The sequence below is a fragment of the Pollachius pollachius genome, assembly GCF_949987615.1.
Source record: "Pollachius pollachius genome assembly, chromosome: 5".
NCBI lineage: Eukaryota > Metazoa > Chordata > Actinopteri > Gadiformes > Gadidae > Pollachius > Pollachius pollachius.
In genome coordinates, this window is record NC_136938.1 from 15,149,158 (window position 1) to 15,164,134 (window position 14,977).

General features: G+C 42.8%; 1 protein-coding gene across 3 annotated transcripts in view; it reads right to left on the reverse strand.

The window, feature by feature from the left end:
- Nucleotides 1–14,977, reverse strand: part of neo1a (neogenin 1a) — a 148,353-nt gene that overhangs the window by 55,685 nt on the left and 77,691 nt on the right. For all 3 annotated transcript variants that reach the window (XM_079736418.1, XM_079736417.1, XM_079736416.1), the window contains exons 3-4: nucleotides 14,052–14,327; nucleotides 11,582–11,735 (exon numbers count right to left, since the gene is read on the reverse strand). In XM_079736418.1, coding sequence (XP_079592544.1) covers nucleotides 11,582–11,735; nucleotides 14,052–14,327 — 430 coding nt within the window. The remainder of the gene's footprint in view (nucleotides 1–11,581; nucleotides 11,736–14,051; nucleotides 14,328–14,977) is intronic.

Below are 14,977 nucleotides of genomic sequence, written 5' to 3' on the forward strand. Positions count from 1 at the left end.
TACCCGGCTAGGTAGCTTTAATTTGACTGTCTCACCCTCAGAAGGGGGGACCTCAGTTCAAAGGCTGAAATAAGCAGTGGGAGGGCTGCCTTTGCGACAGAGTGTGAGAGGGCAGTTGGTTGTATAGTACCCAAACATTCACCTGGGGCCGGGCCTCATAGAAAGTCACTTTTTCTTAACGTTTCGACACCGTACACAGTGCGAGTGGTTCTGTCCGGTCACAGCTACAATTAGGCTAGAGGACCACCCTGCTCTTAAAACAACTTGAGTTTAGGCAATGACAATGGGCCTTTGTTAAGAAAAGAAAAATGAAAGTCCTGTATGTTGCACTACAGGACACAAGATCTGTTTAAATTGCGTCTTTCGGCAAAGGGTCCAAGGGCACAATTAAGTCGGAAACTTTGCAAAGACCGCTCACCATGGAGGCCATTGACACACTCATGGCCCTTTATGCTGTGTGCACTGTGGAGATGATGACTGGATCTTCTTCTTCACATAGAAAAAATTAAACAAAGCTGAAGGAGGCACTGTCCGCTCATTGTGTCCCAGATTTAGAAAGAAAAAAAGGTCAGTGCTTTATTGCTTATGCTAAGGCATTCTGCGGATTGAGCAGATCCTCCATTATCCACCCTGTAAGAGGTGTTCCAGATAAATTAGTTGCAGTTGAATTGGTGAGGGAGATTCAATAGCACCGGGTAAGCACTCTCTAATAAACTGCTACGCTACTCCAGACACTATGGCTGTTGTACAAAGACATTGCTCCACAGGCCACGCCGGCGTTAGCAAGGTGCTAATTAAAAATAAATGATACATTTCACACAGCCATAGGGCTGAAAGGAGTTTGCACACACAGACGGCTTTAGTGTTAAGATGCTAATTACTAGGCTTGGGTATTGTTTTGACTGCATGTAATAGACATTTGACTTCTAATTGTCCAGCATGGTGCAGATAAAACTGGCAACAGAGAAAGTATAGAGTCTGAGGCGCATATGAATGAAAATAAAATTTGGTCATCCAATGTCCTGTGAGGTCGGTACAGTGAGGGTGGGTGGGGGGTGCCGTTCTGCTGTTACAGAGCCATCGACAGCGGACAGTTTGCCATCTCAGCCCTGCAGGATGACATGGCAGCGACCATTGGAAGTGTCACAACAAAAGGTAATTCATTATTAATGGATAAATAAACTTTGCTGAATCACACTTTTAAATCTGGTTTCCATCTCCAAGTCTGACTCTATTCTTCCACTTGACCCACCAAATAATGTTGATCTCCAGGCCAGTCGGCACCACAAATTAAACTGAATGGACATTGAATAAAATAATGGTTATGGGCTATTTGCGTATGGAAAGAGTTTAGTTTTTAACCTTTGGTTAAACGACACAATCACAGCACGAACAGAGATCCCCCTAAAAAACATTAGTGCAACGATCCTCAAGGTTGCATTAAAATGAACTAAGAAGCGCTTTGAATAATAAACCAACAAATAAAATACATCCTATAAAAACACCACTCACCAATAAAAGACAGGATAAAGGAGATAAAAAAAAATACATTACATACAATACATACATTGAAAACATGTAAGTCAAACTTTGGCGGAAAAATTGGCATGAAAATGGTTATACATTCCTCACGCCCATAACGGGAACCGAGATGGAAACTTTTCTAACATACCTAACTTCAGAGGTATCCACCACCCCCCTGCACATCAAATGCGCTTTGACAAGCATACATTTCCTATAACGGAAATTGTCATCATTTGTCTTCATTTTCCAGCTCATATTCAAGCACACATTAAAGTGAATCTGTACTAATAACAATAGGTGCGACAAGTAAATTGGGATGGAAGATTAGGATACCTGAGTGGGCACAATAAATATGCAATGCTAATGTTACAATGGATCTCTCTCTCTCTCTCTCTCTCTCTCTCTCTCTCTCTCTCTCTCTCTCTCTCTCTCTCTCTCTCTCTCTCTCTCTCTCTCTCTCTCTCTCTCTCTCTCTCTCTCTCTCTCTCTCTCTCTCTCTCTCTCTCTCTCGCAGAGAACAGTAATGCTTGTCTTGTTTTCTCAGTTCCAACATGGCAGGGCTGGCACTTCATTATCATAACTCACTCTGCTGTCGCTATCTATCATTCCACCAGCCCATGGCTTCAGTTCTTTGGCAAGCAACTCACCCCAGGTCTGATGTTTAATGAAAAACAGCGATGACGAAACATTGTTCAGAAGTTTCTGGCTACCTCCCAACATGTTTATCGACCTTTATCGAGTCAAAGCAGCAGACCTGATTTAAGCCGCTTTTCCATTCGAGAAACTGCTGACGGTTGAACTAGAGGCTAATAATATTTGTCATACTAATAAATAAAAGCTGTATCAGCTACAATGTTTCATTTATAACTATGCGGAAATTAACACGACTGTGTGAAGAGACAAACTACAGAATTAGGGTTTGCTCATGTGCTGTCCTTGCCAAAGCGTGTTGATAATAACTGTCTGGTATTAAAGATCATAACAAGAGGTACTCTTGACTTGAAGATCTTGGTCCAGTAAATATAGCCGTTCAAACACATGTCTTCTGCATTTTCGCCGCATTTGAATATCAAGACATTCGACCCTGAGGGTGATTCACACTTGATGCTTTATATGCGGACATCGATGTCATTCCGACATCAGTAGAATCAACGGGGGGTTTAGAGGGGTGGGCTTGCAAGGGGCGGGAATTATGTGGATTTCTGTGTTTAACTTAGAAAACAGGGAGTGGAAGGCCTGGACCCTTTAATGTTCAGCTAACTGGCAACAGGCTGATTATCATTTAGGGTGCCACTCAATGACATGCAAATGCAGTCTGAAGAGTCATCAACACGCACAAGTGATGTGAGAAGTACAGACTTTCTCCTCATTCACATGTGAGGTAATTTAAATTTCCATTTTTGAGGAGATTTTCAGGATACCAATGTCAGGATATGTCGTTCACACATATGGCCCATCAGGAGCATAGCAGGACTTTCGCGTGTGTGGAAGCAGCTTATGTAATAAGAGGGAGAAGGAGCTGCTGCAGAGTTAGGTTTGGTTTTATTGTTATATAACTACTTACATATAACACACACACACACATATATATATATATACACACACACACACATATGTATATATACATACATACACTCACACATACATACACTCATATTTATATACATACACACATATTTATGTTAGGGGTGTAAAGACTATCCAATACGCATCGGAATTCGTTTTTAACCTGTAAGATACAACTACATCGATTCGTGAAGCCTTGTATCAATATAAACGTGACATGAACTGGCCATTGTTCGGATTTAAAAGTAAGGAATCGGTTCGTATCGCAAATGTTTCAGACTGGAAAGTCTCTCGTTGTTCCGAACGCTTAATGCCGTGGCCTAGTGCATCACAATTTTGATTTGAGAACAATGACAGCCTCTCATTGGTCAGAGATGGCATAGCCTATCACGCCCTATCCATTTCAATGACGCAATGACTATCTAAGACGTGTCCGCATGTCCTGAGATCAGATGCTACTTCAGAAAAGATGTCTGACAACTCCGAACCTACTTTAAGCGCGCCGGCCAGAGTAACAAAGTTTGGAAGTTATTTGGCTTTTCAAAAAAGAAGGCAAACTTGATAAAAGTATTGCAATATGCAAGGTATGTAGGGCAGCCATAATTGAGCTCTAATTCAGAGAGTGCTAAGTGAATATCAACAGTTGTAGCTCGCTTTATCGCATTGGACCTAAGACCCTACAGTTTCGTCGAGAACGAGGGATTTCACGACTTGGTAAATAAATTATAACAGTTATGTGCGAGAATAAGCAGCCCACGATTTCCATGATTGCCCCCCTCAGAGTAAAACTTATGCAAAATATTTTCTTACATTACCGTTAAAGCTTATTTGTAATAGAATTTATTGTTGTTTCGTCTCATTATATTGCTCTATATTGCTATATCATTGACTGGTGTCAAGTCAATGAATTGCTGAAGAGCGAAACCTTTTGCCCCTGAATGGCAATACACTGGAGTGGTGGGGAGCACAGGTGGACCTACCACTTTTATGTATATCATTTATATAGCGCTTTTCAAGTCCCCAAAGCGCTCGTCAGCGAAGGGGGGACCTCACTCACCACCACCAGTGTGTAGCACCCACTTGGGTGATGCACGGCAGCCAAACCGCGGCTGAACGATCAGAGTGAGGGCCGAGTACTAACCAAGCCCACACCTGCTTAGCTCCAGATTCAGCTGAGGCAGGGGCGCCATTGGTCTGGCTGCCGGCAGTTCTAAAACACATTCTTAACGAGTGTAGCAGCAGAAAGAGTTTTCAGTACAGCAGGAGACATTATTTCCTCGCAACGCAGTCTACTTCGGCGTGACCATGCCGATCAATTGATTTCCCTGAAGAATAATCTTAAAAAGCTCAATCAAACATAAATGTTGTCTTTGGAGGGGTTAGGAGGCTGATTAATGGCTCATGTCTATATGGCAGTTGTGGGTATATATATATATATATACATACTTTCATAATTAATCAACAACTGACTTAGTTGTGAGGGAAATAGAAAAAAGATGAGAAAAGAATATCATCCAACTTGGAATGACCAAACACAAAAATGCAAAGGTGTCTTGTTTTTCCCTATCAACAATAAAGCGGAAATAAACTTGGCATTGTAGGCCAAGTAAGATATTAGCCTGCAAGAGGTGGACCATTGCCATCTATCTTGCTAATACTGGTGCTTATGAAGGGGCGATGGTGGCATATCTGCAGGTCTTCTTGCAGCAGGGGACAAATTACAGTACATATGGTATGGTTGCAGTACATCTAGAAGACTGTCCGAATTGGTGAGATTAGACCATGAAAGAGCCCATGCTGTATGCGATATCAGACTGATCAGTCAGTTCAGATAGTCATTCCACTGAACACATGGACCAGAGATGTTATTTAATATCTCAGGTGCTTGGCTTTGTCTGCATCCTTGGCTGACGTGTCCGAAACAGCGATAAAACTGGCGGCTTGGCTATCCTAACATTTATACAAACATTACCATTTAGTTTGATGGATTCCATCCATTCCCTTCCAGTCCAGATGTCAAAATCTCAAAACTTGCAAATGATCAAAGAGATCAATTGCCACTGAAGTGAATTGCTTAAAATTAATTGTGAACAGAATGGCAAAAGGAAAGAGCAGAGTTGTGTTGCATTGAAATCAACATGAAAGTTTTGCAAATGGCTTCAACAGAGGTTCCCTGCTAGAGAAACGTACAGTTTTCTAGTCGAAGTCGACTGACACCATGAATATTGCAGCAGGCCGGTGAGTATGTATGTATTCCTATTTCTTGCCAACCAACAAAACGGCTGACACAGTTATTGCGTGTACGTCCCTGTGTGGACGTACACGTTTGGCATGTGTGTGTATGCCTGTATGTATGAGTCGGAGGCCACGCTCCCATTTTGGACCCATTGAAACAGTTTCCCACAGAGCTCTTCTTCGTCTATACGTAAGTAAATACAATAAACATAATCATATTTAAATAAGAGAGTGGATGGAAGAGGAGAAGAGACAGGCTATTTTGAGGCATTGGAGGAGATCTGATTTACATGCAGCAACTATTCTGCCGCTGGGCGACCATACATAATTCATCTGGTTTATTGACTACCACAAAATTCTATTAGCTGATAGACTGATACTTTCCATAGGAACAAAAGCTGACTGTCCTTTTCATGTGTGTATCCAGGAAACGGATGTCTATTTATGAAGAATGATAAAACAAGAGTGGGCTTCAACATCACTGTCATCACAGTATGCTACAAATACAGGGCTGTATTGATGGCTCATAAGAGGACATATAATAAATTATCTTTACCATTATGACCAAGCAGCATTGTATTAAGCAAAACAAAAACTGTTGATGGTAATGGCTTCTTCTAAGGGGTAAGATATTGTGAAGTCGTGGTCAATATGGTGGACTATGAAAAGGGTCTTTGCAGATCAGCATGATAGCTTGATATCATGCTGGAAGGATCTATAACACTAGGGCAGCATTTCTCAAACTGTGGGACGCGGAGACATGCAAGGTGGGGCATGCTTATTTTATTTTTTTTATCAGATGCGCAATGGACGCACTGTGTCATTCATAGGGAGGCACTAGCTTAGTCCCGACCTGAATGAGATTTTGAATGAGATTGTGAGAGTGTTGAATTTCATCAAGACCCGGCCCTTAAAAGCGCGTCTGTTCTCCGGACTTTGGGAGTAGATGAGAGCTGACCAAACAGCTGTACTGTTTCAAAGCGACGCAGGGTGGCATTCCCGAGTTAAAGTGCTGTCGCGCCTGTTTGAACTCCCGAGTAGAGAACCACCTCTTCTTGGAGGAAGAGCGCATGCATAAATCTGCAAGCAAGTACATTGATGAACATTTCCTAATGAAGTTCGCCTTTCTTAGCAACGTATTTGGAAAGCTCAATGAGTTAACTCTCCAGCTACAACGCAAAGACAAGCAACTGCCTCACCTGGCAGATAAGATCACTGAATTCACCAAAAAACTTGAGGTATGTGATAGGCGCCTCGATCGCGACAGTATAGATGTTTTTGAGAATCTGAGTGAAATCGCTAAAACTTCTGATTCTGAAGCCACTCTTGTGATCCAATGTATTAAACAGCACATCACATCCCTGCAAAGTTTATTACAAAAATATTTCCCAACCAGCAGTGCTCATTATGACTGGATTATGGGACCATTCAATGCAGCAGGTTGGTATTTTATTGAATATATTGTACAAAAAATATATTGGTCTACGCTTGCTAATATTTTGCTGGAAAACAGAACAGTCTGTTTTACTTACAATGCCACATTATATATTTATTTATATTCTATCTGAAGCATCAGCTGATTTCAACTCTGCTGAATAGGACCAATTTATTGAGCTGACCTCGGACTCAACCCTAAGGCTGAATTTACAGCTCAGACACAGTGAATTCTGGCTTTGAGTGGAGAGGGAATATGCACTAATTGGGAAGAGAGCTGTGCACATTCTTCTTCCCTTTGCCACACCTTATCTCTGAGATTGTTTTTTCCAGCTGTTGCAACACTGAAAACAAAGTACAGGTCTATGCTCAACATTGAACACGACTTGAGAGCAACCACGTTTTGAAATGATGTGCATTCACTAAATCAGTAACGAGACATACACTTGGTCATTTACATTGCTCTTTATTTTTGGAACTCAGTTCATTTTATGAGGCAAGGATTGACACTATTGTGCTTTTATTTTCTCTATTTTTGAACTGATGTTATTTGTTATTGATTTAGATATTATTTTCTCCATTTTTGAACTGATGTTATTTGTTAATTTGATTGACCTACCACTATCTTATGCCTCTTTTCCACCGACAGTACAAGCTCAACTCGCCACGACTTAGCGTGGCATGACTTGGTTTGGTTTCAGGCACGTCGTGTTTCCATCTAGAATAGTACCTCCTCAACGTGGGCGGGTCGCATAGCGCGCATACGCGAAACTGCGCATGCTTATCCACGAGACACAAACAGACAGATCTACACACAGGAGCGACTCCACCTCTGTCACGGTCCACGGCGTGTTCTTGCGCTCTGATTCTGCGGTGTTCAATAATAAATCACTATTGTTGACTGAATGCTGATGCTAGAATTTAAAGATGCCGGTGTTGTGCTTAAATGGAATCCCCGGCTGAAATCGCACCCCCTCTCCGCGTGGTTCATTATCGTGAATGTGATGTCTTACGTTGTGGGTCGCTTATAATATGTGTATATATTCTGTGACAAGTTGCTCATCTTGTCATGAAATGATATAAACACTGCTATAAACTATAAACCCTCTTTTCTTCAGAAGAAGAAATCTTACATATCGTTTCTGTGGTAAGTTGCCCATCTTGTGACGGTATGATAAACACTGCTATAACGCGGAGAGGGACTGCGATTTCAGACGGAGATTCCATTTTCGCCAACACCTGGTGTCAGGCGTCAGGCTCTGACATTGTGCTCGTCCAGTGGCGTCACTCTCTGGCCAATCAGTGGCAGTGACCAGCAGCCTGTTTACGTCACACAGAAGTACCGGATCAGCTCTTTTGGAACCTCGACGGAGGTGAGTCTAAAAAAGTACCAGGTACCATAATGGAAACACAAAAAAAGGTGGGCAGAGTCGAGGCGAGTTGATCTGGTACTGTCGGTGGAAAAGGGGCAATAGAGCGATGAGGAAAAGGTGGGGCTCGAAAATGCCCCCCTGGATCAAAGTGGGGAATGAAAGAAAAAGTTTGAGAACCACTGCACTAGGGGGTTTGTGAGGGAGCTACGTCTGCAGTATGCTTTGAATAAACATCAGAAAGGGCCACTAGACAGCATATTCCTTTCTACCGAACCAAACATATTTAATCCCTGACCATTGATTAAATACAGTAATTCTTCAACAACACACATTTGATCACTCTTAACAAGAGACCAGTGCTGTGTTCCAATATCCATACTATCCGTACTCACTATACTTAGTTTGAGTTCGTTGGCGTTCCAATTAAGATCGGGGCGAAAAGAAGTGTACTGAAGGTACCCGGATGGTGTACTCAAAACGGTCAAAGTGTGGATCGATGCACACTCTTCGTACTCAAAGACAGCCATCTTAGCTACGTAGCTGAAGAGGCGGAGCCAGGCTGAGCCAACGTTGTCTCATTAATGGAGTCATTTTGTAGTTTTTATAGCTTTTTATAAATAAAGAGAGTTCACCGTTCAAAGAGGGATGTTTATTGCGGGGGAGGAGTCGCGGCATCAGTTTCGGTCATAATTTTCAGTTAGTAAACAACGGAGTATTCGATTTGGAACAACACTGACATCTGAAAATCAGCACACTTAGTGAGCGCGGATAATGTACTACGTTGAAGTGTTCTCATGGAAGTATGGATATTGGAACACAGCACAGCGGCCATTGTCAAGAAATAGTACTGGCAATGGCCTTCAGTGTGTTTTCGGTGTGTTTTCTGTGCACAAAAATCTCCTCCACCTCTTTAGGAATGAAAAACTTTGGGTGGGATTTCAGCATTTGTATGCCACAAGACGTACAAAGAAAGCATCTCAGTAATCCTTCCGTCTGGAATTTGGATAGGCGTTTAAAAAAAAACGTGGCTGATAGTATTCTCTAGTCATCTACCATAAGAATGACCCTTATTTATTTGATCTGGTACACTCTCCATAATGTCCAAAAGTAGCCAGAGGTAGTGAGCTAGGGTACTAAAGAATTAATCAAAAACATTATTCTAAGAAATAATAACCATGACTACAATGTATTCTATGTATACCAATCAATACCAATATAATTTGCGAAAATTAGTGTTTTACAGTAATTAGCATTAGCGTGCTCTCGCCACAAATGTAAACAATAGCAATATAGCACTTTATTATTTTGGAATCATGAGACTCGTCAGTAAGGAGACAAACAACTGAATCAACATATCATTACTTTAACAATGTCTTATCACGATTGTTTGGAACGTTACTTTAAAAAGGTAATTAGTTATAGTTACTCACTACTAGTTCCAAAAGTAACTGAATTACTCTATAATAAAAGTGACTAGTCAGCAGGGAAAGTAACTATTTGCATTATTGTAAAAAAAAAAAAAAAAGTGGCTATATGTCAAAGCATTTAGGATTTTTCTGAGCAGTTTTCACTTGGCCTTAATGTGTTAAATGGTTGAACTGCCCATTCAAGGCCCTGATATACTTCCAACTGAATTTTAATTAGCTTGGTTGCAAAGGCTGTGGAACATCTTCCGAATCACACAGAAAATGCCAACTTTTCGTGCGTGTGTGTCTGTTTGTGTGTAAAAACACTGGCTCCGATTGGCTACCATGAAACATGACTCTGCCTTAGCCAATCATAATTGCTTATCTCGTTGTTAACCCACCCGGGATCCTGACTAGCAGTTTGGGAGCCAGGGGTGCGATCCCTGATTACCCCGTTAATGAAAAAATAACAGCATTACCCAACGCTGTTCTTTAAAATGGTGTTATACAAACATTACTTATCACATAGACCAAAGTTGACTATTGTTTGTGGCAGGGTGAGTTCATGAAAAATGTTGTTAGGCTAAATAAGCTTTAGCAAAGTTCAATGACAAATGAAATAGGTAAAAGATAATTTTGTGAACCCAGGAGACACGGTTACATAGGTCTTATCACCTACGCTGTTACGGTCTTTAAAGGCTTGCTTTAAGGAAAGACCTTAGTTTGTGAAGAAAGACGCATAAATACAGGAGAGAGGCATTTGTAGCGGCAGTGCTAATGTGAGTATAAACGTCCGGCTCGTTAGAATCCCACTCAATAGGCACTGATTCGTGTCCGTAAACCTCCTTCTCATGTCATCTTCTCCGCCTTAATTTGAGTCACTCTTTTTTAAGACCAATTCAATTGTCTTTAAAGACAAGTCCTCATACTTTTACATATTTTTCATCTAACCACCATATTCGATGCACGACAGACGGAGCCAAAGAGACAATACAACATCCCACCAGCTTCTCCAAACATGGTCCATGCAAGTATCCGACCTAAAGGATCTTCATTTGGTCACGTATTTACAGACACCTTGCATGTTCCAGAAGCTATAGACATGACCAGTCCACTGCAATAAGGCAAAGAGCTCCCTGTTGGTGGAGAACAGCCCAGCTAATTACACAAAGAGGATCCCAAAGGAAAGAACGCGATGGGGAAGTCAGATACTTACCAGCGCTTTTTAATCATAAGCAAGTGCAATGTTTAATGACCTTATTAGCTAGGACTGTTCACTCATTATGTCATTTACATGTTGTATTAAAACTTTGACATTGCTACTCGACATACATAAGTGACTATCAATATAATAAAGACTTGGTGGTTTCCCATATGAAAATCTCATATCTGGTTCTTTAACGGACAGAATTTAAAGCATGTCGTCCTCTAACTGGATAATTGGGGCCCAAATCAAGCTCGATTTTTTCTGTAGATTGCCTCCGTTCTAGGAGTTATTGCTCGAGAATTGCTCATGTGGTGTAAGTAAACCAAGATCCCTAATTGGTTGAAGGGGTCTTTCTACGGTCATCGCCTCTTGGGGAATTCAGTGTGGCTGCTGGGTCTGAGCTAATGAGAGCCAGAGGAGTGAAAGCACATGGGGATGTGACACCTTGTCCCTGCATTTCATTTGTTGAAGGCCACTGTTGGCACTTCCCTGGTTTCTTGGCCTAGCGGTGGCACCAACACCTCGGGGGAAGAGGTTCCCGAACATGTGTGTTTGTGCCGGAGGCCACAGTTGCTAGAAACAAAGCCTCGGCACATCACTGTCTCTACTGCTCCTCCAGAGAGACGGTGAATGAGGGGGAACCACAGGAGGCGGCTCTCATAGCGCCAAAAGGCTGAGGCGGTTCTCACAGAGCCACAAGGCTGATCGATTCCGATACACGCCAAACCATAGTGAAAAACAACAAAACACAATATGTTGTCGATGTAGCTTATGGTATGTCTTTCTTAAATGGCAGCACCAAACAGCATGGCACTTGGTGATGGGTGTCATCTCACCTCTCATCCAGAACTTTGTCGTTCAGCATCCAACGGACGGAGGGTGTAGGGAAGCCGGTGGCAGCGCAGGGCAGCAGTAACACACCTGTGTCCACCACCTTGGTCATGGCGGTTGGCAGCACCAGGAACTCGGGCTTCCTTTCCTCCGTCGTCTCTGTGGAGGAAGAGGGTCCATATAGGAGTGTCAGAGGGTCAGCATAGGGGCAGCACAGGGGGTTGTGAGGCAGAGCATCCAGGTTTTCTGTTCTATCGGGCGTCATCCATCTTGGAAAATCAAAGGACTCTCTCTGTGTACATGTGCGTGTGTGTTTACGACTGGAGCATTGGTATTAACCCTTTGAGTAGGCTTCAAAGGGCCTTAAAAATCCACCCTCCTACAGCACTGCCCCCCTCAGATTCAACAGTAACTAACTGCATAGATTATGTCCACTGTTGCCCTACAGGTCACGGCCGTGTCTTCGGTCTCAGCACCACCACACCCTGGGTAAGAAACACAAATCCTTCATGTATGTGGTGTTGGTAGTATGACTGGATCTTAAGTTAGCGCATGTCAAAGCTGGATTTTAATCTATTATGGGACTGGCGTTTAACAGAAAGTCATTACATTCCTCGCCCTCTGTTCAGCGTTTCTCTGCATTTCTCTGCTATTCTCACCAGTGCCTGATTTACAACAATTCCGGCGGCCTGATTTACAACCTCTAATATCTTTCCTGCACTAGCAGTCAGTCCTTAACTACTCAGTAAATAAATCTTGAGTCTGTTTAGCTCTGGTTCGGGGGGAGGGGCTGAGCATCGAATTCAGCCTGACTTTGAGTTGCAGACGCTAGGTTACAGCAGGCCCATTGACAACCCCCCCTGGAAGCATTCCCTTTTTCTGACTCAACCTGGGTAAATTGTCGAAGGTCACGATAGATGCATTCTCCTTGTGTTACTGGTCAGAGTAAATGAGCGAGGCGGAGGATATGTTGTGTGCCTATGGAACTGAATGGGCGGGGGTTTATGGATTTCTAATGCATTGTGGGATACAGGACAACCTACCAGCCATCAACACACTATATTTAGAGATGAGAGCAGGATGACGCAGAGGCATTAATGGAAAGGGGAGAACCTCGAACTGTACTAAATAACAATGGTAGCAAAGTGTTTGGAACCCTATGGATCTTATAGGATATACTGCCCAGTCATTGATATCAAATCATAAAAATATTCAAATACATCAAGGACATTGGAACACACTTTAACACATTAAATAAAAGCTTTGCCAAAATGTCCTGGTTTTTATGTCTCACATAGGGATGTCACGAGAACCGATACTTCGGTTCCAAAACGTGATGGTACTCGTTTTTCTAAAGTATCTTAGGTACCGTGGATGCAATTCCTCCGGACGTGACGTGGGCAGCATATACACCTACAAGTGTTGTTGTCTGACGTTAAATGCCAAAGGAACACGTAAGATGGCAACGAGTGCGACAGCTCTGGCTCAACTCGTCGAAATAAAAAATAGTAAGAGTCGTGTCTGGAAGTACTTTGCATTTGAGGCGGATGATTAGGGATTAGTAATACATTCGCAAAAACCTATATGCAAACGGTTCCATCAAGCTTTTCAAACCAAAGGAGGTTGACACTGAAATGTTGACTATTGGTCCTGTCTCGAGTATTTGGCTAATTTCGAATCACCCCTGCCTGCTTCACAATGGCTGGCTGTCCTTAAAAACAACCCTAAACGTTAGTTTTCATAAATGTTCAAATCACCAAGTGGTTAGTGGTGTTCGTTGATGTTCCAAAACAAGTACGGTAGCGAAATACAGTTTGTCTTGTTTTATTTGGCATTTTGTAAATCCATTGATTTTGGTTGGAAGACTCATTGCTCGTTGACCAGAAACGGAAAGGGGGGCTGGTTGTAGTCTTTTTGCTCCATTCTCCATCTTAACAGTAGGGCTAGAACGGAGTGAAAAGACTACAACCAGCCCCCCTTTCTGTTTCCGGTCAACAAGCAATGAGTCTTCAAACCGAAATCAATGGATTAACAAAATGCCAGAAACTGTATTTTGCTATGATACTTGACTTGGAGTTTTTATTTTTATATATTACTTGAACGCTACATGCCACTGTTTTTTTTTGTAATGTTAATAGTGCAGTGTTCCCCTACATTTTTTTGTAGCAGTGGTGCTTGGTAACCTAGCAACACTAGGGGTTGTCCGGGGGCATGCCCCCCCGAGAGAACATTTTGAAAAATAACCCTTTAAATGGTTACTTCAGGTGAAATCTTTTTGGGGAAAATATATAGATTGAGCTTCCAAATATGACACAACAACCAACAGAGTCAAGGTATCTGCTGAGACCAGATCATTGTTCAAATGTGCCTTGAACTTCAGGGCTAAAGACTAACTTTTTTCACTAGTAGGAGTAGTAGGAGGCCTAATGGGAGCCGTTTGGGAGTTTGCCAAGGCCCCCCGGACACTGTGCTTACCTGGCGTGAGCTGCAGCTGAGCCTCCTCGCTGGCCTTGGTCTGGCCCACGTTTTCCACCAGGCAGCGGTACTGCCCCGCGTCATTCTCCGAGGCGTTGCTGATCAGCAGGGCGCCACTGGGCAGCTGGACCAGCCGCGAACCCAGCTCCAGGGACTGCCGGTCCTTTTCCCAGCGTGTGAAGGGTGCCAGGTCTGGGTTGATGTCGCAAGGCAGCACCTGGCTGTCGCCCGGGCGCACGGCAGCCGGCGCGGGCTGGCTTGTGAACCGGGGCATGCCTGGGTGGGAGCATGGGAGGAAACGGGTTATAGCACACAGGCCTTCAAGTATAGAAACAATACCGATCAATTCATACTTCCTCATTAACCTTCAAAAGAAATCTGCTTCTTAGGAAGCGGTTGCATGTTATGACATTAAGGAGTCTTACGCTTGGGTGGCATCTTTCAGATTGTAGAAAAGGCCAACAACAAAACTGCTCCCTATACAGTTTTTTCAAAACAAGCAGATCCTCCCTCAGCAGAAACCGCTTACCCGTGAAGCTGGAGGCTAATTTTCTTTCTCAGAAAAGCATGCAGCACTAATTAAGAAAAGGAAGGAATCTACAGGCTGTTTATCGTTACTACAGAATAACTTTCATCTGGATGAAAAATTATTTGGTGCGTTTAAAGCCATTGATCTGAAACCAACACACAAGGTGAGGCCAATGGACAAAGAGTAACGGTGCTCATAAATCTTCGAGGACTACGCTGGAAATTAGCTAGAAGAGAAAGGATACTGAAAACATGCAGCTTCTGCGCTTTAGGGCTCAGCCTGCAACTCTACAAGAGACGTGCTCTACAGTACGTTCTGCTGGCAGAAAAGCTATGCCCCGATCTGCACCGCCCAGTGATTATTATTTCACTGTGTTTGAAGATTAGCATGTGTGTGT